General features: G+C 36.9%; 2 protein-coding genes across 3 annotated transcripts in view; one reads left to right on the forward strand and one right to left on the reverse strand.

The window, feature by feature from the left end:
- UBAC2 (UBA domain containing 2) overlaps nucleotides 1-26,041 on the reverse strand; it is a 241,561-nt gene that overhangs the window by 92,697 nt on the left and 122,823 nt on the right. For both annotated transcript variants that reach the window (XM_066236660.1, XM_066236659.1), the window contains 2 exons: nucleotides 4,267-4,390; nucleotides 328-375 (listed from right to left, as the gene is read on the reverse strand). In XM_066236660.1, the coding sequence (XP_066092757.1) occupies nucleotides 328-375; nucleotides 4,267-4,390 (172 nt within the window). The remainder of the gene's footprint in view (nucleotides 1-327; nucleotides 376-4,266; nucleotides 4,391-26,041) is intronic.
- LOC136307967 (G-protein coupled receptor 183) lies at nucleotides 10,918-24,918 on the forward strand. Its single transcript, XM_066235023.1, has 2 exons — nucleotides 10,918-11,045; nucleotides 22,654-24,918. The coding sequence occupies exon 2, from the start codon at nucleotides 22,672-22,674 to the stop codon at nucleotides 23,752-23,754; it is 1,083 nt and encodes a 360-aa protein (XP_066091120.1). The 5' UTR covers nucleotides 10,918-11,045; nucleotides 22,654-22,671; the 3' UTR covers nucleotides 23,755-24,918.

The raw sequence follows: 26,041 nt of genomic DNA on the forward strand, positions 1-26,041 counted from the left end.
TAGTAACCCAACTTCTTCATTTTCTTTCTCTGCCATTTTTTCCTACTATCAGTTCAACTACAAATATAATTTTAAAATGACAAATAAGAAAACTAGCTAAAACTTTCATCAAAATTACCTTGAAAACTAAGACAAATGGGCCTTTCATCTCAATTATCCATGTAACTAGCCCATTTTAATCACTAAGAAAGTAGCATTGAGACAGGACCTAACATGATTTAAAAAATGTCAGGAGACAACTGAATATGACCCATAATTTAATATGACATTTTTCCTAAAGTTTCTTCAGGTAAAGAGGGAATAGGCAGAGGAAAGAATCACACTTACAAGTCCACTTATGGCTACAATCCAGATGTAGGAACCAGAGGTGAAAAGCTGTGAAAGAAAAAAAAAGGCAATTAAAAATGAGATTCAACTGCCAGTCACAGCATACTAACTTTTATGTAACTATAATCATAACCATATATGTTAAAGATTACTCATATATCATAGTATAAACAAATATGAAATTAATAAATATCAATTCTGCAACATAAAAGAAAATAATACATTAACTTTTCTTTTCTTTTTTTTTTAACCAATACCTCCACCCTTCACAGCCTAAAATGAATTGGTTGAACCTGGCCCACTCCAATGTAAGTAAAATTCACATGTATTCTTATTTACAAGTATACATTAGTTCAGTTAAACAAAGTAAAATACCACATATAAATGATTAGAACTAACAACATAAAAAAATGTCCGGTCACTATCCAATACTTGATGTTAAGTAATGGCATGTGATATTAGTCTATATAATTCTCTCATTTTAATTTCTCATTACTGCTACTCTAAATTTAGATGGAAAGACCTTTGCAAGCATAGAGGTCCATATTCAATGCTACTGTTTAACAGCTAATATTCTCATTCCAGTTCCTCCAAGGAAGAGTAGATGAAGTGATGATATCAATGTTAATCAACAGCAAAAGTCATTAGAATTAAGTATCATTAAATCTCTCCCTTTACTTTCCAAATCATTAACATCCAAGTGTTGTGCTCAGGGTTTTAAAAAAGTCAAGACATCTCAAATGTTCCTGCAAGAAAGGAAAGATTTGTAGCCTAATGTTTGTTCACATTTAGATCAGGAATTTAAGTACTTTGGCTCTTACAGAAAGAAGGAAGACTTTGTGCCAGATGAAAACCTCAGAGTCCTACACATTTATCATGGATACATAGGGAAAAAAAAGATGCATAGAAAGAAGACAGATGCAAAGGTAAGAGGTGACAAAACAGGCAAAAGGCAGTCAAACTTTGCTCTACTGCTATTTCAAGTAGAAATGGACGTTGCTTGAAACTTTACATTTAATCTCTTAATCTAAACTTAATCCTTTGATCTAACATGAATCCTCCTTCACTGTAAACGACTGACAATAACAAGGATGAGGATTACTTAAAAGAAAATATTTTTCTGTAGTTTTCTTCCAAAAATATAAATAATAATGAAACAGCTAACACTTTTACAGCACTAATTATGGGCCACGCTGTGATCTTAATGCTTTTCATATATTAAACTTACTGAATCCTTCTAATTACCCTATGTAGTAAATTCTATTACTAACTCTATTTTACCCATGAGAAAATGGAGAGGTTAAGTCATTTGCTCAAGGTCAAAGAGCTGGTGGGTGTGGAACTGTGAGTATATACCCAAGTAGTCTGGCTCCATAGCCCTGTGCTCATGACCTCTCCATGTTACTATGTCTCTTACACAAGAAAGATGAGCACATCATTAATTCTGTCAGTAAAAAATTATTTCTTCTGGACTCTTAAGCCCCTCATCTAATTGCATGTTTGACCCCAATTATGTCTGCTCATGTTGGACAGTGTGTGTGTTTTCCTTACTGCTGGACTCCTTGACAACAGGTGTCACAACTCCGTTGTACCCTCCACAATCCCTAGTATATGCCATTACATATCTGGCTCTCAAGCCATTTGATATTTAAATGACTCTTCACAAACATTTTGATCTTCTGATAAAGATTAAAGTCATTCTTTCATTCATTTATCAAATGTCTGTGGCCCCAAGAAGCTGTTGTGTGGAAGACAGAAAGGAAAAGGAACATGTGCAAAGTTTAGAGGGGAGGGAGGAAGAGAGAGGGGAAATAAAAGCTTTGAGAATAAAAGGGGTTAATACTCACTCAAAAAGTGGGGAGGAGTGTGAGTTGACACTGGAGAGGCAAAAGAACCATGCATGCCATACATACTAAGGACTTTAGAGTTTATTAAAAAAACCAGTAAGGCATCTCAAACTTCTACTTTCTGGTAACAGCTTCTATCTCACCAAAAAACAAAACAACAACAACAAAAATTCACAATCTCAGAACAACAATGGTAGTAGCTATGGAGCGATAAAAGATTAATTGATAATAAGAACCAATGAACTAGTTCCTATTATCTGTTCAGATTGCTCTAAACACCCAATACTATTTTCTTTAATTTTTCAAATGATCTGGTAAGACAGATATTATTCCTGCTTTACAGATGGAAAAATGGAGGCTCAGAAAAGGTGAAAGACAAAACAAATGATCAGAACAAGTCATTAAACCAAGTCCACATGGCTCCAAAGATTTTACACAGTGCTCCACTGAAATCCTACTCCACAATTAATAAGACAATGGTTTTCACACTCAAAGATGGTGTATAACATTAAAGTTGGGAGGAACCACCGAGTCAACATGAAACTTCTATAACTTGACCCAAGTCATAAGCTATTGAATGCTATGTTAGAACTAGAACTTGAGTTTCCTGCCTCAAGTCCAGGGTTCTCTTATACCACTGCTTTCTGCCTTCTGTTATAACATCTTTAAAAAAAAAAAAAGTCACAGCAAATCCTAGTAATAAGAATAAACCACAGAAATGGGCTATTACATATGAATATTAGGAAAGATAAGGAGACTGTAATGCTATGTAGGTTAGAGATGAGAATAATAAACAGATTTCATGAGAAACAGTTGTAAAAGTGATTTAAAAAATAGCCACCCCAGATGAGCATTGATAACACATGACAGCAGACTACAGAAGTTAAAGGAAATGCTAAAGGTTAAAAGGGGAGGGAAGAGGGCACTTTACAGAGACACTAGTATCCGGTTTGATATGTGTGGGATAAGGAATGTTATGAGTATGAACAGTGAAGCAAAAGGCCAAGATACACATTACACCAAAGGAAATAGCAGATTAAAAGTTTTACATCAAAAGCTGTGAGAGTGAAAGAAAAGTGACAAGTATCACAGGTAGAAAACTAAACATCTTATCTACCAGTGGGCTTGGCACCCAGAAGACGGCGATCAATATTTACTGAATATTGGTGAAAATAGCTTTTTTTCAATTTAACTCAAATAATAAGTACCTTAATGGTATTCATAGCAAACCATTTAGTGCAGTGGTCCCCAACCTTTTTTGGGCCACGGACTGGTTTAATGTCAGAAAATATTTTCATGGACCAGCCTTTAGGGTGGGACAGATAAATGCACAAAATAAAATTATGCAACCAGCGTGAAAACTGTGGTATTTTAAAATATAATATAATTGTCGAACTTACGAGACAAGCGTCAATAGTGAGTCTTAGACGGATGTAACAGAGGGAATCTGGTCATTTTTAAAAAATAAAACATCATTCAGACTTAAATATAAATAAAACGGAAATAATATAAGTTATTTATTCTTTCTCTGCGGACTGGTACCAAATGGCCCACAGACCAGTACCGGTCCATAGCCCGGGGTTTGGGGACCACTGATTTAGCGGACGGTGACATTGCTATCATGCCTATGCAACGGAGAAGTTATACAGTTGATAGCACTTCTAGCAAACTCCAAAGCTCGGGCTGGTAAAGCTTCTTCAGAGCTTTACTTGTGACACTGTACTCAATAAATTAATTTTGACAGTGATTTTTCCATTTTCCACCTTTTGACTCTTCTCATTTGTTTCCACTTCATACTATGATTTTTAAAAAGTACTTATATGCATTTGTACAATGAAATTAAAATATTTTCCACTGATACAAATTACAGTGAAAGCTCTTATCAGATTTGAAAGACTATGAAAGTATTCTAGTACCTTATATACCTTGATGTTCTCATTGTGTAACACTTCCTTTGAACATTTGATATAGATCATGAAGCCAAACTTATGGGGAAAAAATATTGTTTTTAAGGAGATCAAATGAGAAAAAGACCAAAGGAAAAAAAATAGATCTGGTTTTAAGAAAGTGAACATAAAAATGCATACTGTACCTGTAGTCCCAATATATAAATCAATGTCTTGTTTGTGATGGACAACGGGCCCAGAATATGTGCCACTTGGACTCTTGGTATGGAGCAGTAAAATGGTACAAACAGAGCAAACACAGGTGCCAGGCTATGCAAACAAATAAAGAAAAATCACTATAGTATAGTACTCAATTTAAAAATACCAATGGCAAATGATATTTGATGTATCACTGCTTCTAATTTTATTTCAGTCTGAAAGCATGATCTTAGATACCTAATTTGCTTTCTATATATGCATCATGTCAGAAATACTTTGTACTTGTATATAACGTTTTTTAAAATCTAACTCTTGCCAACTACTCCAACACTATTGCACAGAAGTGGTTTATCAACTACTAATTAATTGTCAGGCATTATGAGAAAATGTAAAGTTGGTGCTATAATTCTTCCCATGAATGACTTAAAATTTAATGAAAGAGACTAGACAAACCAAAAGCAACAAACAATGCATCATGGTCAAGTCCAAAAGCCTCATCTCAGACTCTGCCCATGTACCGCCACAGCACCTGACACCACTTACCACTCCTGCCCTCTCTTTCTCACATTCCTCCCTCATTTTGTCTTAAACCCTGTTCCTCGCTGGTCTCCCTACGATTTCTCCTACCACTACTCTACCTCGCCAAGGTTCCATATGATCTTTTCTTCTTGCTTCAGTCTCTCCTGTATAACTGAAAGCCTTCTATAGCTAGAATTAAGAAAATGAAGTGAGTCCCACACTGTCTCCTGGCCCCTCCCCTGGGTTATGAAACTCAATCTGATACCCTCAACTGGACATATTCAAAAGTTCCAAGTCATTAAGACTTAAAGCCTTCTCTCTAATCCATCTTATAACATTGTTAACAGTATTCTCTTCCCAAAACACAACTCTGATCATGTCACACCCTGTTTAGAACCCTTCCTTCCACAGGCTGCCAGTATCCAAACAGAAAATTTAAATATTAGCATGAAACAGCAAACTCTTCCAATTTTTTCGTATCAGTGAGGTTTCCCACAACTGCAGTCCTCTCGTTCCCTGACTGGCCTTCCTGCTCTCATCCCAGCCCACGCTGCTCCCTGGGCACCTTAGGTCTTTTGGACTACTCACTGACACAGGCTATTCTTTCAGCCCAAACGTCCTTTCCACTTCCCTGCTAAGAAAACTTGTGTTGTACAACAGAGCACAACTCTTTTCAGTGATTTCTCCAGTTCCTCTTGGTGGTTAGTAGCTCTCTTCTTTGTGCCCAATGCCACCTCAGTTTTACTGTTTCAATGAATCACCTGGGCACTCTGAGAGGCAGTAAGCCATGTACAGGAGCTCCATCTATATCTATGAGTAAAAAGCAGTCGTCCACCTCGAGGACTTAGCTCCAGAATCGCAAATCCACACTTTCCAAGAGCTAAACAGACAACACGAACAAGTAGACACTTGCACCCATTCTCCATTAAACACTTAATTACTCAGCTATTTTTTTAATTTTTTAATTGTGGGGAGGGGGAGGGTGAATGGCATGAGCACAAAGAACTATTTCTTTTCTTTTTCATGTTATATCATGTTTCATTCTGAGGAAACTAAAGCACAGAGATCAAATGATTAAGGTCACATGACTGCCAAAATGGCAGGTGTAAGTCAGATTTGACTCCCAAGACTGTTGTCATTCTACTGAGCCTCCTGCCTAGGCTCCTCCAGCTTCCAAGAGAGACGGTAGGTTATTTCTGGAGGAGGGCCTCACGTCTGTGGTCTGTGATCATGTTCCCTGCAGAGGCAGGGAGAAGTAGATGGAATTGGCCTTGGTCAGGGTCCACTATAAGCAAATGCAAAAAATATTCTTTACTTCCACAAAGAAATGTTCTCACTACCCTTTCTGTAGAAACACAGGGCCCTCTTGGCCTCTTGAGTGTTTTCCCATCATTGATAGAGATCGTGTTATTAAAAGAAATCATTCATTATCCTCTCAATTCTAATATTAAAAACAAATGTACACTGCAGATGTGATTAATGGCAGGCAGAAGCATCAACTGGCATCTACAACAATATAACAAATGCTAGAATAGGGAAAACCCCAACCAGTAAACACCCAAGTGCTAGATACTGGGTCATAATCTGAAGACATAAAGATACGTAAGATGCAGCCTCTCGCAGTCCTGGCGGGAGGGTGACAGTGACAGGGCAGCAGAAGTAAGTAGACAGCACAGTGGAGCAGTCATGAATGCCTCACTCATCTGGTCCTCCTCCTAGACTGAGCACTGCAATGCATCCCCTTGGTCCTCTCAGCATCTGGCACAGTGCTTGCCATGGCACAGAAGCTCATCAAATAAGGACAACGAGATAATCCTTATTCTTGAACAGTTAGTTGTATGATCGACGTTTTACCTATAAAGAGTTATTTTTTTAATCTACCATTACATTATTAATTCTGTGAGAAAGCACCATGTTCTATTTAGCGTTATATCCTGCTAGTGCCTAACACATATCCTTATACATAATAGACCCTCATTATTTGTTCGATAAAAAAATTAACAAAGCAATTTTAATAAACTGAGACTTATTTAAACTGTCACTCTCAACACGACACAAGAGAACCATTATTTCCCAATTCAAACCATCTAAACCCAAACACAGTTGACTAAGCAGCTATGCCTTCTTTTCATTAAAAAGTTTAAGTTAGCAGCTCCTGGGCTTAAAACCCTACAATGATTCCCCACCCTCAAGTAAAAGTTATTACAAAGATCAACAAGGCCTGCATCTGTACCGCAGACCTGATCTTCTACTACCCCGTCTCTGGCTGATCCAGTCCCACTGGACCAGGGTGGAGTAAGAGTAGGTAAGTGGTGCCCAGGGTATATGTACCTGCTCCTCCCCCTCTCCTGGCTGTTTTCACAGACATGTGCATCACTTATCCCTTCCACCCTCAGGTCTTTACTCAAATAGCACCTTCTCAGAAAAGCCCTCTTTGACCACCCCATTCCAGACTGAAGCCCCTGCCACACCTCAGAGCCCCATCCCCACTCAGCATGCTCCGCTCCACTTTCCCTACAGCATCTATACCTGGCCGCTCTGCTCCGGGACTTGTTCACCATCTGTCTTGCTGACTACCATGGAAGCTCCATGAAGGCAGGGGTTTGTCAGTTCCGTTCGCTGCTTTATTCCCATTATCTAGAACCGTGCCTGACACGGAGTAGTTGCTCAATAAATATTTTCTGAATAAATGAATTTCTCTTTAAAATCGTAAAACCACACAGCAGAATTTGCCTTTTGTGGTAAAAAAAAAAAAAAAGCCCCTTTCCTTGTTTTATTCTTCTGAATATATGGTTTCACATATAGTATATATCCAAAATATGGCGAGTTGGTCTCTTGGTAATAATAAAAAAAACTCTATTTCGGTTGCACTTGAGCTCTCTCACCATAGAAGATGTTCTTTAAGGTATTTAAGTTATAGAAATTCTTCATTTACATTTAGCAATAAAATTTAAATAGTGATGTTATATTAAAAAATCTCAAGCAGAGTTCTTGTTGAAGTTATATTTCAATGTAAACTAAACAAATACCAATAGGAATTCTAATGACCATAGTTCATTCTTATATACCAATAGAAGTTTTAAAATTCCTTAGACGTTATTAATCACTGTGTTGTTTTAAATGATGACTAAATACCCGAGCACATACACCCATCATACAAAAGCACACATTTCAGACCATGGTTATATAGGTTCTTTTGTAGAAATTTTCCATTGCTATTTTGATACACAGAGACTTCACACAATGTTATTAGTCATTGACCAGTTTTTCTCTTTTCCTTATTTTATAACAACATCTGTTCTTTATACTGTAAACAATGAATTCAATTTGACCTTTTTCATATTGTGAATAGGTAACTTCTAGAAATCCTGTCTGGCTTAAGCATATGAAGCTAAAGTACAGAAAAGAGAAAAACAGGTTATAAACAATTCATTCTTCCACTAATGTTTATTACCTACTATATACTCACAACTGTACTCAATAGAACAAATAATAGAAACACTCAGTTCAGGTCACAAATGTCTCTTACCCCTTATACAGAAAAGGACACTGACACCACTTTTATAGTACAACTGAAAAGATCCTGGTAACATTTTGTGTGTGTGTGTGTGTGTGTGTGTGTGTGAGAGAGAGAGAGAGAGAGAGAGAGAGAGAAAGACAGAGACAGAGACAGAGACAAAGAGTGAGTCAGGGAGAGAGATGAGAAGCATCAACTCATAGTTGAGGCATTTTAATTGTTCACTGATTGCTTCTCATATGCACCTTGACCAGGGGGCTCCAGCCAAGCCAGTGACCCCTTGGGCTCAAGCCAGCAACCATGGCGTCATGTGTATAATCCCATGCTCAAGCAGGTGACCCTGTGCTCAGTGAGTTTGCACTCAAGCCAGTGACCTCGGAGTTTTGAACCTGGATTCTCAGCATCTCAGGTCGACACAAAATCCACTGTGCCACCACCTTTTCATCTTTCTTTTTTTCTTTAAAAAATTTTTTTTCTTCTTTTCCATGTAAGAGGGGAAATAGAGAGACAGACTCTCACATGCGCCCTAACTGCAATCTACCCAGCAACCCCTGTCTGGGAACATGCTCACAACCAAGCTATTTTTAGCGCCTAAGGCTGAGGCCAGATGGAGCCATCCTCAGTGCCTGGGGCTGATGTGCTCGAACCAACTGAGCCATGGCTGCAGGAGGAAAGAGAGAGAGAGAAAGAGAGAGAGAGAAAGAGAGAGAGAAGAGGGGGAGGGGTGGAGAAGCAGATGGTAGCTTCTCCTGTGTGCCCTGACTGGAAATCGAACCCGGAACAACCACATGCCGGGCAGACACTCTACCACTGAGCCAGCTGGTAAGGGCCTCATCTTTCAACAACAATAAAAATAAGGTTTGTAAGCTTATGAAATTATGTTGCTCAAAATCTCAATAGCATCTTGCTGGACAATTACCCCATCACCTCTTCTTGACTACTCTAATACCAAAACAGAGGTAGATCTGGTTTGCTAATACATTTACTTTACCTAGTTAAGTTTTCATTGTATGATATAACAATGTTTTACTTAATAAAAACTATTTCAGAAGTTAAAAACGCAAACATCCCACCAGGATGGCCTTTCAACAAATTGAAAAATTTCAACAGTGTCTTGCTTCAAGTATTCTTCTATCCAAATTTTAAAAAAACTAGTTCTAGAATGTTCTATCGCATTTATCCATCAATTATTTAAATCTCTATTTCCCTCTCATAGAATCTTTTGCACTGGGAATTATCTTGGTGACCACTTAGTTCAATGACTTTTATTTTATAGACTGTGAGGGTTGAGGGAGGCCCAAAGAATTGCTCTTCTGTTTGGCAAGGGTTCTCTACAGAGTCAGCATTTTAGCGCTAGGAAGAACCCAATAAGCTATTAAATGTTATAATACCTTTGAGAGGCTAAAACCACTTGGTCATTTTGAGGAACTCTTAAAATAAAAGGGCCTCTGAAGTCACAGAACTACATATTCCTACCAAATGATTCAATACTCTACACCATCTTTCAAAGGAGTTGTCCAGTTTACGCAAGTACCTAAATAAGAGGCAACCTACTCCGTATTTTCATGATCCTAACATTTGGGAACTAAACTCATATTTTGATTTGAAAGCTATCTCCAGTAGCTTTGTCTTATTAGCTTTCCTTCTATTCTCTGGAGTTAGGAAGATTGACATATACAACCTAAACCCTTTCCTATGAGACATTTTCCAAATGCATGAAAATAATGATCGTATCCCTGTCAAGCCTAGACAGTCTCAGTTTATTCAATCATTTCTCCTAGGACCTAGGATCCAGAATCCTCACCACTCCAGGCACACTCTAAGTCATCTATGCCTTTTGTAAAACACAGCACCCAGAGCTGACTGGAAATGGTCAGATCAGTCCTGGGTAAGCGTCAATACCTCCTTTGTTTTGAGCACTAGATTTCTGTTAATTTAGCCTACCAATAAATTCCATTTTGATAGCCATATTACACTGTTGACTTAAACAGTCAACTAAAACTAAGGTGAATAGCATAGATCTCCTTCATTTTGTGCACAAGAGGCTCAATTTTAACTGCAAATGCTCCCTTCAACCTTCCCCTTGTCACTCATGTGTCCATGTAGGTCACTGATTCAGAAAAGTTAAACTCCTAACTAAAAACATCAACAATCCTTGTATATATGCAAAAGATTATCTTTCTCCCACTCACCACAAAAACTTTTATTTATTTCTTACAAGCTGTTTAGCAAACTATCCCCTATATCAAGTTTCCAGGTAAACAAATCTGTCAAAGTTGACATTTTTCCCCCTTAAAAACTCATACTTAAAGACAAACTATAAATATAAAATCATCAGTAACTATGACTCATGTATTTTTCTGGTTAAGGTTTACTGCTTCTCTTTCACATAATTTTTTAAAACTTAAATATTTATAGAAAAATTTATAAAGTTCCATAGAGATCAGCAATTCATAAAATCCAAGGGGTTTTTGGATAACTATTTTAAAAAAATCACTAACAGAAAATTTTCACTTCCCATTTTTTTTTAAAAAAAAAGTGTACATGCATACATGAGGCTAACTGATCATTACGTTACTATGCTCAGTCCCAGCGTGACAGAAAAAAAAGTCACCACGATAAAAGGATGTCTGCATAATCTTTCGTGGAACAACATGCCATGGTTAACCTACTTCAGTTCGCTCAAATCCTGACTGCTACTACACAGAAGCCTGAACAAGTCACTGAGAGGTAAGTACTTAATATTTTGCTTTTTCAACAAAGTCTTTTGAGTTAAGAAACACTTTGAAAGCCTACTTAAGGTATAAAAGAAAGGGAAAGAATGTATTCAATAACAAACCATAAAGATGTCTAAGAAAAGTGGTCTAATCAGCTACTATTAAGCTGGTGAAAGCAATGGTTCATGCCATAAACATCTTTGCTAAAAAATAAGCTTACTTTATATTTATGTGTGAACTCATAATTACAAAAAATAGTATCAAGTATATATCAGCAAATAATGCCAATAATACTTCAGGATACTTTAATATTAAGGGAAAGGAATAAAATTATTTTATACTTAAATACATTGTATATATAACAAGTTATTCAGCACAATTTAAAAAAGGAGTTGTAACATTTTACTATTTGACTATATATCTATATACAAAAAGTCTTTTCTATACTTCTATTGTTTCTATATTTTTTTAAAGCTTTTGGTATAAATTGGTGTTTTTGGTTTATAAAAACATTTTACTAATTTACCCTCTAAGTAGTGACAGTTTGGGCTTCACTGTTTCTCAGACAACCTGTGTTTAACTCTAAATATAGACTATTAATCTGATAAGTAAAAAAAAAAAAAAGAATATTTCTGTTGTTTGCTTTATATGCATCTGATGATCAGTAAGGTTAAACATGTCTATATATTTTTTAGAACTTCTATGTGTTGAAAAAAGCAAATCACAAAACAAATTATATGCAGTGTTTTGCCAATAGTTATGTCCAGGTTGGGAATAAAGGTAACAGAAACTTTTGACAAAATATATAAAAGCTGTGAGGAAACTTACTCTAAAGGAAGATGCATTTTTTTAATTGTCTGAGGGGTGTCACTCTAAGTGCAATACTGTGTAGTGTTAAGAGCCTCAACTCTGGAGTCAGGCTCAAACCTGGGCTCTGTGTAGCCTTGGACAAGTTACAGAATATCTCTGGCATCAGTTGCTTCATTTGTATGGAGAGTACGAATACTGCCAACTCCTTATAACACTGGTTCTCACACTAACTGCTTAGAAATTGTCTGCTAACAGTTTTCCCCTCCCTCTGTCTATTAAACTGCCAAAGGATGAATTCAACAGGCAAAGTTTCCTTGTGCTATCATTTCTCTGAGAATTATTTGTTGAACTTATTTTCAGATCTTTATTGAATACTTTACATACAGACTGAGTGAACGTATGGTTATAAATTTACTGTCTGGACTCTGTATTTGCTAGTATTATTACAGTGTATGCTTTCCCTCAGGGATTTAATTGTACTTTTTGGACTCAACACTGCAGAACACACCACTCTACAAAGCATCTTCACTCACATGATCACCTAACAAGTGGTGGTGGTGGTAATTCCTTTTATAAATTACTTTCAACTGGCTTCCCAGAACTTGTCAGTAATAACATGACTAGTCATTTAATGGAATAAATATTAGCTCAGGTCACTATATGACTCATTCATTTATGTATTCTATAAGCATTTACTAGGTACCTATTATAAGACAGTTCTGAAATAATCTATAGGATAAAAATGTTGTATAAGATAAAGCCATCATCCTTTAAGAAGTTTATACTTTTAAGAGCAAACACCCAGTCAAGTTTACAAGTGACCCTTTCTTCCTGCTGCAGTTCAGGGCCTGCTGGAGCTGTTACACAGCCTGAGGTGCAGTAGGTGCTCAGGATGAGTAGCGTCCTCCTGTCTATACATTGATAGTTTCTCAGTTCCCCAAGAAGTCTGTAAAATATAGGGCTTCAACCTAAGACAAGATATATATATGAAAACTGAAGCACTAACAAAGATTCTTGTGGTATCTTAAAAGGCCACAGAAAAGAATAAAAATATTTTGTTAAATATCTGCAAATACCCAGAAAGAACAATAAAAATAAATTAATAACATAAAAGGTATCTTGGGGACCCATCATTTTCTTTCAATGGAAATTCCAGTCTAAATGGCTTTACAGAAATAATGCTAAAAATACTAAAATCTAAAATCATTTATAAAACCTTTACTTACTTTAAAATATGCTACAAATTCATAAATTCCTTTATTTAAATCAACATGTTTCCATTTCCTCCCCCTTCCCATCTCCCTAGACCTACTCTTCCCTCTTGTGCAGAGAAGAATGAGTTTGTATGTGTTAAAGTTTTCAGATGCCTTCTGATTTAACTTGTTTTCTACCAAAAACATCAGATAATGTTGGAAATAGGAGCTAGGAAGAGAATGTATTGCACTGAATGTGATTCCCAGAGCCAAACTGCCTGCTTTAAATCCTGACACTTAACAACTACATCTTCAGGCAAATCATGAAAGGGCACTGTGCCTCAGTTTCATCATTCAGACTGATTTGTGCAAGTTTTATGAGGATTCACTCAGGGCAGTGCCTGGCACAGTCTGTGTTTAATAACACTCATTACTATCATTAATCAAGAGCTTACCATAGTCTAAAAAAAACCCTTCATTGAGGATCAAGAAGGCCGGGATTTTGCTCTTCTTTAATGGGGATTTATTAAGCATTGATCATGGATCAGCTGCAGATACACAAAATTAACAATACAGTCCCCTTTCATAGGACTTCACCAGCTAGTAGAAAACAGAGAGAGAAAAATCAACAATACTGATGGTATCACAAGGCATAATGCCCTAACAAAGACACGCCACATTGCCTTTCTGTGGGTGCTGGTAAGGAACAGGAGAAAATAACATCAGAGAAGCTTCCAGAAGCAGCTGATTTTGAACTAAGTCTTGAAGGAAAGTGGGAGCTAAGAATTCATGACAGAGGAGAGGAGGCATCAAGACAGGAAGGACAGCAGAAACGCACAGAGCAGCGAGAATAGAGGGCATCCAAAGAATGCAAGTGGTTCAGTGTGGCTGGAGCCAGGACACTGCAGGAGGGAAGATGGCCAGAGGCCAGCTGAAGAGAGAAGTGGAGCCCAATCAGGAAGGACAGGGTGTGTCACAACAGGGAGCTTCTGGTGTATCTGGGGTTCAATGGGCACCATTAGAAGTACATCGCCAGAACTGCTGTAGTGATCCCACCAGAAGTGAGGCTGGCCTGAAATGAAAGCAGGCAGAGGTGGTGGGAGTAAGACACAACATAACTGCCAGGGGCAGAGGTCAGCAGGCCGAAGGCACAGGAAATGCCGACTGGCTAGAAAGGTTGTGTGAAGGAGGACACAGAGTCCTGGCTGCCTTCATGATCCCTGACGTGGCACCTGTACTGAGGGAGGACGGTAAACAACCTAATTCTGTTTATCCATAAAATAAGGATATTTAATGTTTCTAATTTCCATGAGATAACAGAGACAAAACCCAAAAGTTGACATTCCCGAGAACTGTAAGAAAAAAAGGATACATATAAATATTATTTCTGGAAACAATTTAGACTCAGAGGATATAGATTATATAGACTCAGGTCTTCATTATGAAGAGCTTCTTGATATCATGCAGTTAGTTATCCTGCATAGAGGTCAAGTCACACCACAAGGAAACACAATATTTGTCCTCCTTACACTGAATTGAGTTTTATAGTGGGATTCCTTTTTCTTATAGTTCCTAAATATTATGCCATAGACTTCAAGTCCTCAGTGTTACTACATCCTCTGTCTTCATCTTTGACAACTTTCGTGGCATCTTAGTCAGTACTGAAGTTACCAAAAGCCACACAAGGGATAAACAATCAGTGAAAGATGAAAGAAAAGTAGCTGGAATACGTAAACCCCTCAACGTACAAGTGGGTGTTTAACCAAATAATTTAAATGTCAGGCACCTTTCACTTTCCCATCAATTCCAATGTGCATGCCTACCTACAGAAGCTGAAATTGGTCTTGATTAAGTGCCCACTGAGTTCAGGACACTGTAGAGGCATAAGGAAACTGCAGACCGGCAAACACTGGCTTTCTGTCTTGAAACCAGTCTCCATGCATTGTACTGTTAGTGACCCTCTGCAGTCCTACTGAGAGGTAGGCTGAACCAGACTATGTCATGGGGTGGCAGCAGGGTCACATTTCCACAAGCCAGAGAAAGTGAGCTCCCCAGAGAGACAGGGAAGTGAGGTCCCCTCAGACAGACTGACCAGGGACAACTCTCCCTTGAATGTAAACACTCTGGCAAGTGTGAGGTTTCATTCTGAGCAAGTGCAGGCAGTGCTAGTGTGCCACCTTTCTGAACAATATTCCTTACATTCTTTCAAACAATGAATCTTGGACAGAGTCTTAGCTCTTAATTTAGGACTCAAGGCGGGTTAAAAACAAAAAATCACCTAAATGGTGTACACAGATTTGTTTTACTAGGTTGACCGGGTGTGTACTATTAGAGCACTGAGTAGCAGTACTATGAAATGGACGATCTGACCTTGCCAATGAGGCGAAGAAGAGCTGTGCCTGTGCTGGTCACAGCCTGTCTGTGCCTCAGGTTTCTTTCCCACAATCAGGAATTAATGTTTCCTACCTGCCTATTTTATAGGCAAAAGGCACATACAACCCCTCAGGTGATAGTTGCTTAGTCTACTAAAATGAAGATGGAAAAAATCACTGATTGGGTGCTAGACCCCAGTGGACTGAATTCCAACGTCCCTGTTTATTCAGCTTCAAAAACAAGGAGGCTTCTGCAAGTTATTATCAAATACTTAAAAACTATGTAACTGGAAGAAGAATCAATGATTTCTTTCTTCTATGAAGTATGCTAGTCTTCAAGGACACTAAACAGCATCAGCCTTCAGTCCTGTTACATCTGTGCTGCTCTATTTCCTCGGTAGACAGAATCCTAGTTATTTCAATCAACTAAGCAAGCCTTCGTCTGCCCCCCTTCAATTTGATTGTTTCTCACTCCAGAAAATATCCCTCAATCTTATATCTAAAGTAGCCAAAGGATAGTCTATCAACAAAAATCACAGAAAGAACTGGATCAAACCTAATCATTTCACCATATTATACATATCCACACTTTTGTGGCTCTTATGGTTGTTTTTGAAAGTGTGCTCCTGAACTTCCTCTCTGGGGCATGCCACTGTGGACACTCTGAGTCAGATCATCTCAATGGCTAAACCCTCTTGAGCAGACTTCATCTTATAGAGAAGTCATCTCCTATGAATTATCCTTTCAGCATTACCTGACCCATTCAATTCACTGTGAAGGCCTGAATTTAAAAAAAATCAGTAGGAGTTCAATCCCTTTTCATAAGAGAATAATTCATAAGAGAATTCTTAAGAGAATAAATATTGAGATAAAGGTGACTTTTCAGGAATCTTAAAAGAAAAACTAAAAGCTGGTATTCTAGCCCTTACTAAACTTTGAATATAGTGAAGCTTTATTCTGTTTTTTTCACAAATAAAAGCAGAGAAAATAATTTCTAAGCAAGTAAATTGGGATTGCAGAAGGTTTATATATATATAACAGGATATATGTATATCCTGTAAAAAATCATAAAAGAAAGGCTCCAAGTTGGTGTCTGGGGTAAATATTTCCATGGAGCACAAATTATATTAGAGCTTAGACAATTTTCTGAACTACTAATAAATGAGTTTTGGGGGACCTTTTGTTTTTTCCTTTCTGTGGCTAGAAGGAAATTTGTCAATTCATGTCAACATGTCCGGTTATACAAAAATGAGACGCTAGTGTCTTAAGAAACATTACCTGCTCTATGCACAATGAACTCAATTCTTGGGAAAACATGAACAGGTCCACTTCCAAAAATATAAGTAAAAATACTTTGGAGGACATTTCACTGTGGAGTAACTTGCTATTCTACACACATTAGAATAACAGTAAAGTTGAAAGAATTAATAGTGCATTACAGAGACAACACTGAGACAGTCTCCTTTGCTTATTAACAGAAATGGGAAGAGAACTGGCATAGGTGTTTGCCTGAGAAGCTGCCAGGTAGTTCAATTTCAGGAGGAAAAGAAGTTCCTCTGGTGGAGCCTCCACAAGGACCCCGCCCGGTTACTAGCTGTGCCTTCAGGGCAGAGCTGTAGTCCTTATTTATGTCCCTCGGGGCATTGGGCATTCAGAATAGTTTAGGGACCACACATATCTTTGCACTAGAAAACATTACGAGGAAATTATAGTTCTTACACATACAAGCATAATAAGGAAAAAATATTTAGAGCAAACATGTCTTTTGTGTTTTTCTCCTTACAATAAAATGACAAGCCATAGCATTTTCAAGGACAATTCAGTGAATCTATCCTAAATAACATGTCAGAAGCTGTTGCCTAATAATTATGAAAATGTGAAATACTTAAAATATATTCCAAAGTAAATAAGTTACAGAAAGGAAAGAAGGAAGTTAGATATGATTAAAAGAGGAATTTGCACGCCAAAGGCAGACAAAGAAGCACTGTAAAAGCAGAACCCCAGCATGTGTGAGAGGAAGCCAGGGTGGAGAAGACTGAGGTAACGCCTCGTACAGATAACAGCACAATCCGAGTATCACACATGCATCCTGCAGCTTCAGGCCCTCGGATAGTAAAGATACCATTTCTGTATTTCCAGAACCTAGCATATGGAGGCACTAAAAACAATCACTGCTGAATAAAAGAATGGAGGAAGTCGAGGCTCAGGAAAGTAATTCTGAATTCTAAGATGATTAAAGGAAGGTATAAAATAATATCTCTGAGGGAAGAGGGTAATAAATTGGGATTGACCAATTTAAGAATGAGATAACAACAAATATGTGAAAGGATTTTTCTTTTTTTCTGTCAGTCTGGAAAAGATAAACTTGACCAACACTACAGAATTAATAATAGAGAGAGATATAAGCAAGAACTTAAGTAATAAACCAGAGCTGTGGGCTGATGGAATCAGCCTCCGATGGGTTACAAATACCCAAATAAATATATTTCAAAACAGCCTAGATTTTCTTTACCTAAAATCATTCCTGAGCCAGGATATTTGCATGACCAAGTGCAAGTGCCTTTCTTTGACACAGGACTAGTGTGGGTAGTAAGAGGCCCCTCAGCAGTCTTCCCTTCAGGGTTCTGTAATACAGTGTCCACAGATCGGGCTTCCCATCTGGGAAGGCACCTCACGTGGAAGTGGGAATCCCGTGGTCCTTAGGAAGAATTGCTCCCCTGCTCTGGAGAAACTGCCACATTGTGCCCAGGCTATTTATAGATAAAGCTAGTGCTGAGTTAAATTTTTTTTCCTCAGACAAAAATACGTATTTACTTATTTACTTATTTCAGTCAATGTTCAGTTAAAACAGTGGGGCAGGCATGATGCAGTATATAGATGGTGTTATACTGAGGGGTACACTTGAAACCTGTATACTTTGGCAAACCAAGCCAACCCAATAAATTAAAAAATAAAAATTTAAAATGTTTAGACCATATAAATAAAATTTAAAAATTCCTTATACAAAATTATGTTTTTGCATATACATCCATGCAAAGTTAGGGCTGTGTGTGTGTGTGTGTGTGTGTGTGTGTGTGTGTACGGTTGCTTTTCCTCCACCAAAAGCAGTTTGTTATGTAATGTTTGCTTACTTAACATTCATTATTCCCTGTCAAGAAATAGGCATCTACATTGCCATTATCAATGGCTGCATAGAATTCGACTATATGGTTATACCATCATATATTTAACCAATCCCCTCATGATGGATATTTAATTAGATTGTAGATTTTCACCTTGATAATTAACACGGTGTTAAACATGCTTTAACTTGAAATGTTCTGAAACCACTGCCATTTCTGGCTCTACTGGACGCTGCACTTTATTCAGCGAAGAGGCACATTCAGTGAAGTAATGGCATATTCTTCTCTGATTCTTTAATTAGTGGTAACTTTCCTGAGCTCTACAATAATAATTATTCACATGCAGGATTACCAGACTCCAGTGTATTTTTCCCTATTATGTATTCTAAAAGCATTTCCCATGAACCTGCTTGGAAATACTTCTCAAAATAAAAGGTATCTGTTGAGCCTGACCAGGCGGTGGCGCAGTGGATAGAGCGTCGGACTGGGATGCAGAGGACCCAGGTTTGAGACCCCGAGGTCTCCAGCTTGAGCGTGGGCTCATCTGGTTTGAGCAAAGCTCACCAGCTTGGACCCAAGGTTGCTGGCTCAAGCAAGGGGTTACGCGCTCTGCTGTAGCCCTGTGGTCAAGGCACATATGAGAAAGCAATCAATGAACAACTAAGGTGTCGCAACGAAAAACTAATGATTGATGCTTCTCATGTCTCTTCATTCCTGTCTGTCTGTCCCTATCTATCCCTCTCTCTGACTATCTGTAAAATAAATAAATAAATAAATAAACATGGAAATGTCTTATATAACCGTTTTTTAAAAAAAGGTATCTGTTGAGATTTTCAGAAAAAAAAAATCTTTTTCCATACAAAGTAGAAAAAGAAGCTCTTGGTATAGTTTCTAAGCTGCAGCCTCTGCCTTGAATAGTCACACCCTCACGGCTCATCTCAGTTCTTGAAAAGTCACTTCGCCCATGAACCGGACAAAGTCTTTTCCTACATTTATTCCACAATTGCAATTCCCATGATTTCCTTTTCAAGAATCACTTCACATTTTTCTGGGTAAAATACAAAGTCAATATTGTTTTTGGTTGGTTTTATTTTCTATTTCTGCAATTGTTTTTATTTGTGTTTACCTTCTTTGGGCATATTATTCAATTCTTTTATAGCTTCTTGAGCTATATGTTTAACTGATCTAGTTCAATCTTTTTAAAAATAAATGCATTCAAGGCTTTGCATCCATCTTCAGTTAACTCATTAGTCACATTCCTCAGTTTTGGCATGTAGCGTTTTTATTATTTAGTTCTAAGCACTTCAAAATTTGCATTGTCATTCCCTAGCCCAATGCATTCTTTAGAAATATATTTTTTAGATTCCAGATTACCTTCTTAGTGTTAATATATAATTTAGTTGCACTGTAGTCACAGGAAATGTGACTGCCAGATGATTTTCTGCAAGTTCTGAGATATCTCTGACAACCTCATAACATAGTCAAATTTGCAAATGGCCATGTGCCTTCAACACAAAGTCTGTTAGCTTTTAAGTCATGTGGGTAAATCTAAGTCTTTAATCTCTTTTTTATCTAACATATTCTAATAAAAATGTGTTAAAATCTCCCATTGTGATTGTGGATTTGCCAATTTCTCCTTTAAATTCTGTCAGATATTTTTTGTTATATACACTATCACGATTATTTGTACATTCTTTATAAACTATTCTTTTAACTTTTGTAGTGACTTTTATCCCTATTAATATTAGATATGCTTGAATCCTATTTTTTCTGATGTTTATATTGTTTTCCATACTGTTTGGTATTTGCCTGGAATGTGTTCTCCTAAGCCTTTATTTTCAACCTTTCTAAATCACTTTGACTTATGTTTCTTCTAAGTAGCATAGAGCTAGATTTTTAAAAAAACCAAACTGATCGTCTCTTTCAACAGGGAAGTGTAATCAATCCATTTAAATTTTCTGTGACACATTCTTACCCTCTTATTTTGTTTTTTATTTACCATCCTCATTCTTCCATATTCCTCCATAATCTCCTTTTCTGTCTTCTCATGATTAATAATTTCTACTTCCATTTTTGTTACCTTTTAGTTTAGATCATATTTCCATATTCGAACGATTATCAACAATGTATGTAATGACACACATATAACATTAGTGCAACCCTCTGGTAACCTCATTATCTGGTAGCATCACTGTATTAAGACTGTTAAAACTAATTTAGTAGAGATTCAATTCATTTAATACAGCAGTCAGAGAAGCAGATTTGCAGTCAGTGCCTGGATATGGCTAAACAGAGTCCTCTTCCTTTAACATAGAGTTCCATCATCACCAGCTAGAGTGAAAATTTCCCTTAATTTTGGTGACTTTCAGATGAGATTCATGCACATAGTTCTATCAGAAAATGTTTCATCTAAAAATAACTGCACAGAGTTTATTCTTTGCTCTTCCTTAGTTTTATCAAAGTTCAGCCTTATATATGGAGTTTTATTGCAGGAGTTTTCTACTCTTTCCTTTTTTAAAAACTTAAGTGAGCAGAGGGGAGATAGAGAGACAGACTCCTGCATGTGACCCAACTGGAATTCACCTGGCAAACCCTGTCTGGGGCCCATGATTTACCCATCTTGGGCCAACGCCAGCAACCAAGCTATTTTTAGTGCCTGAGGTAGAGGCTCCATGGAGCCATCCTCAGCACCCAGGGCCAACACACTTGAATCAATCGACCCATGGCTGCAGGAGGAGAAAAGAGAGATGGAGGGAGGTATAGAGAAGCAGATGGCCACTTCTCCTGTGTGCCCTGACTGGGAATTGAACTTGAGGATTTTTCTACTTTTCACTGTAGAACTTGAAATTTATCCTAACATTGTAACAAGAAAAAAGTTGAAAATAATCCAAATGTTCATCAAGAAAATAGCTAAGCAAATTAAACTGTAGAATACCTATCAAATGTCCACATAAGATCTATACATGTCAGATATTTCACTGGTCCATGAACATGTTAAGTGAATAAAGCAGTATAAAAAATATCACATGTGTGATGCTTCCTACTATCTGTAAATGAAAGAACATATACTACATGCATTAGTGGGGTACCTGAGGAATGACACAGTTTAAAATTAACTTGAAAATTTTTCCCTTGAAGCAACTTAAGTTTTTTCTTTCTCTTCTTTTTTGTTGTTTTTCTTGTGGTTATCATAGTCATCTTCATTATCATCTTTATTTTTTTTTAAGAAAACTTAAAAGTTCCTAACAAAGCCTTAACTTGTTTCTCATACTTTTTAGGTTAACACAAATCAGATCACCGTGGTAAGTTCATATTTCACTACATAAATGTGTGACTGATTTCATTTCCTGGCAGTGATATGCATTTGGAAAAAAAAAAGTCTGACCAAAATTCAGTTTAAAAGCAAAGTTTTATGCCCATCTGAAATGTGAGGTGCTTTACATGATTTTCTTAGGCAATGATTCAAAAAAGGAAGGGTAAAGTTCTGCCTAAAAAGTTAATGTATTCCCTTTTGTCACAAAAATGTCCTATTTAGATGGTTCTAGTCCCTTTAACAGGGCTTTGCCAAAATCACCAAATTGTGGGAGTAAAAACATGAATCTTATTCTGTTCTTCCTGTTATATATAACCATATTACAGATCTTAGATTTTTAAAAATTGTATGAATCTTTAAAATTTTTACATTAGATACATAAAAGGTAGTTTACATTACTTTGAGTTAAATCTGGTTGTTTTTTTTTATTTGTTTGTTTTTTTAGAGAAAGAGAGATAGAGTCAGAGAGAGGGATAGATAGGGACAGACAGATAGGAACGGAGAGAGATGAGAAGCATTATCACTAGTTTTTCATTGCGACACCTTAGTTGTTCATTGATTGCTTTCTCATATGTGCCTTGACCAGGGGGCTACAGCAGACCAAGTAACCCCTTGCTCGAGTCAGCGACCGTGGGTCCAAGCTGGTGAGCTTTGCTCAAACCAGATGAACCCGCACTCAAGCTGGCAACCTCGGGGTCTCGAACCTGGGTCCTCCGCATCCCAGTCCAACACTTTATCCACTGTGCCACTGCCTGGTCAGGCAAGTTAAATCTGTTTTTAATTAGACTTATCCTTCTTGTTTTTTTTCTAGAGACCTTGAACACTGCTGATGGATACAAAAATGGACAATTTTACTTCAACCTCTACAGCTCCTCAGGAAAATGACTGTGATCTCTATGTACACCATGGCACAGCCAGGATAGTAATGCCTCTGCATTACAGCATTGTCTTCATAATTGGGCTTGTAGGAAACTTGTTAGCTTTGGTCGTCATTGTTCAAAACAGGAAGAAAATCAACTCTACCACCTTATATTCAACAAATCTAGTAATTTCTGATATACTTTTTACCACTGCCTTGCCTACACGGATAGCCTACTACGCACTGGGCTTTGACTGGAGAATTGGCGAGGCATTCTGTAGGATAACAGCTCTCGTGTTTTACGTCAATACATATGCAGGGGTGAACTTCATGACCTGCCTGAGCATTGACCGGTTCTTTGCTGTGGTGCATCCTCTGCGATACAACAAGATGAAAAGAATTGAACATGCAAAAGGCATTTGCATATTTGTCTGGATTCTAGTATTTGCTCAAACACTGCCACTACTCATAAAATCTATGTCAAAGAAGGATAATGAAAGGAATACGTGTATGGAATATCCAAACTTTGAAGAAACAAAATTTCTTCCCTGGATTCTGCTTGGTGCATGTTTCATAGGATATGTGCTTCCGCTCATAATTATTCTCATCTGCTATTCTCAAATCTGCTGCAAACTCTTTAAAACTGCTAAACAAAACCCACTAGCCGAGAAATCCGGTGTAAACAAAAAGGCCCTCAACACAATTATTTTGATAATTGTTGTGTTTATTCTCTGTTTCACACCTTACCATGTAGCAATTATTCAGCACATGATTAAGAAGCTTCGTTTTCCTGATCTCATGGAATGTAGCCAAAGACAATCATTCCAGATTTCTCTGCACTTTACAGTATGCCTGATGAACTTTAACTGCTGCATGGACCCTTTTATATATTTCTTTGCATGTAAAGGGTATAAGAGAAAGGTTATGAAGATGCTGAAACGTCAAGTCAGTGTATCAATTTCCAGTGCTGTGAAGTCAGCCCCCGAAGAAAACTCACGTGAAATGACAGAAACTCAAATGATGATACATTCCAAGTCTTTAAATGGAAAATAGAAAGGAATTAAATCTTGGGTTTAACACAAAGTAGACTGTACGATAAACTTTTCAGGGCTTTTCTTGTAAAGCAAAATGATTTATTTGCCTTCCAATTAGAATTCTCTTAAATTCCTTTCATTGGGCACAATTTCTCACTTCCAGCTTCACAGTAAACTGATAAATATGTATTTTTTATACTCAAGAGAACAACATCAAGCAAAGGTCTAATTTGTAAATGAAATGTTATACCAAAAGGGAGGCTATTTTAATAATTCAGTATAAAAGGAAAAGTTTTGTGTTAATGAAAAATTTAATCATTAACATTTCCTGCCAAAAATTTGGCAAAAGAAAAGACTTATGATTATATATTGCCAGTGTAAAAATGTTAATACTGTAACATATTTCTTTTTTGATAACGTATTTCTTCAGTACATATTTTTTTTTACTCAATAACATAAGCTTTATGTTTTGTTGAATCATAAAATTTTGTTTCAAAAAACTCTTTTGGAATAAACAACAGGATTCTACAAAATTGTGAGTATGTCCTTCAATGCTCACTGTCAACTATCAGCAGAAGTTACAAGGAGACTATAATTTAGTAGCAGATAGATTTGGAAATGACAGTACATGATGATGGGACGAGACAATGAAAGTACTGGGCTTTTCCTCCAAACAGCCAGCATCATATTTAAGGGCCACTGCTTAGGAATGTGTAGGTACCTACTGGGAAGAGGGTCCACTTGCTAAATTCTTCTTGGGAAAAAAATATATACAAATATACTTGGTTTTTCTTGGGTTTCTAGGGGATTATTATTATTATTATTATTATTATCATTCATAGGTTGGTAGTACCCTGTACCTTTCAATGGTTTGGGTAATCAGAAAGGGTAGAAAAGATGAGCAGCAGGTGGTATTTTCTGGGCAGCTGTTTGCCTTTTATGATAGGGAGTAAAATGCAAAATTATAAACTTAAGATTTCCCAGAATTCTTTATAACATTATATATTTGCTCAAATGAGTACCTTAGTATGAGTAATATGACCTTTGCAAGTGTAGTCACCCTGACTGCTAGCTCAAATTTGTTTTCCTTAATCCTGAAATACCCCATACAGTATTTATTGTATAATAGCAATGATACCAATTTTGATAGCAGAATATAAAGAAATAAAATGCTGTATCATGAGTCATACTTTAAATTTTTATTGGCTTTGTATCTTGGAAATATTTTCTTTTAAATTCTTATCTTACTCATTTTCAACTTTTATCCTGTGAGAAAATGAATCTTAATGATTGATTCAACACTATTTACTGATTACTTTCAGCTTTGTATTGCATTAACTTCACAAAGGGCTGCTTGACTTTAAATTCACTGACAAAAACAGGCACAGATCTTTGAAACACCCTAAGGAGACAAGTGAGACGACATGATGGAAGTCAGAATCTTAGGACCTTTCCTTCATCTATAAACCTTCCCAGGTGAAGGAGAAGAAAGAGCAAAAAAGAGAAACATCATGAAAGCTACTAAATGAAAACCAGAAACAAAGCTTTCTTAATTTTAGACTATCTTCATGGATACTAGTTCTGTGACGACATCTGAACAAAAACCACTGTATGTATGAACCAACATGCTGCTTCATAGCAGATGAAAGAGTCCTCTCGGTGGTAATGTGGTCAATTCTTAAGATCCTTTAAACATAAAAGTAAATATCTATGTCACTTGACCAAGGAAGTACGTATTCTTTGATCTGTTTAGTTTTCTGCCTCCGCCCTACACTACACCATAAATCTATATGAATAATTTTAGACCATCATCAGTATCTATGTTATCAAAAAGGTAAATTTTAAACCTATCTCCAACTAATCTTTTTTTTAAAAAAAGTCTAGACTCCAGTCAAACTCAGCTATTTGCTCTCCTTCAAAAGACCTTGACTGTCTATTTCATTCATGAAGCCAATGTTCACACATGGCACTGGGACACCTTCCCTTGTGCTGTATAATTATATAGTTGGCTTTACATTTATTTCTTCTGTATTTCCCTCACAAAAACGTAAACTTGGAGAAGAACAGTGCTATATAATTTTTATATTCTCTTACATAACAAAGGAGATAGCCCTATAAATAACACATTGTTTGAAAGTCACTATGCCATCAGTATTTCCTACATGAATCAGGTAATATTAACAATTTTTAAAATAATGAGTTAGAAAAACTCATCTAGGAGAGCTGATAGTTATATGGCAATTAAGCATATTTTCCTCTTCCATAATTTTATGTTTATTTCTAAAAGGAATATTTGGTTAATTTAA

This window comes from Saccopteryx bilineata, chromosome 6 (genome assembly GCF_036850765.1).
Source record: "Saccopteryx bilineata isolate mSacBil1 chromosome 6, mSacBil1_pri_phased_curated, whole genome shotgun sequence".
Lineage (NCBI taxonomy): Eukaryota > Metazoa > Chordata > Mammalia > Chiroptera > Emballonuridae > Saccopteryx > Saccopteryx bilineata.

What these genes read in the sequence shown, in the direction of transcription:
- LOC136307967 (XM_066235023.1), top strand. Translation starts at nt 22,672, where the DNA reads ATGGATACAAAAATGGACAATTTTACTTCAACCTCTACAGCTCCTCAG.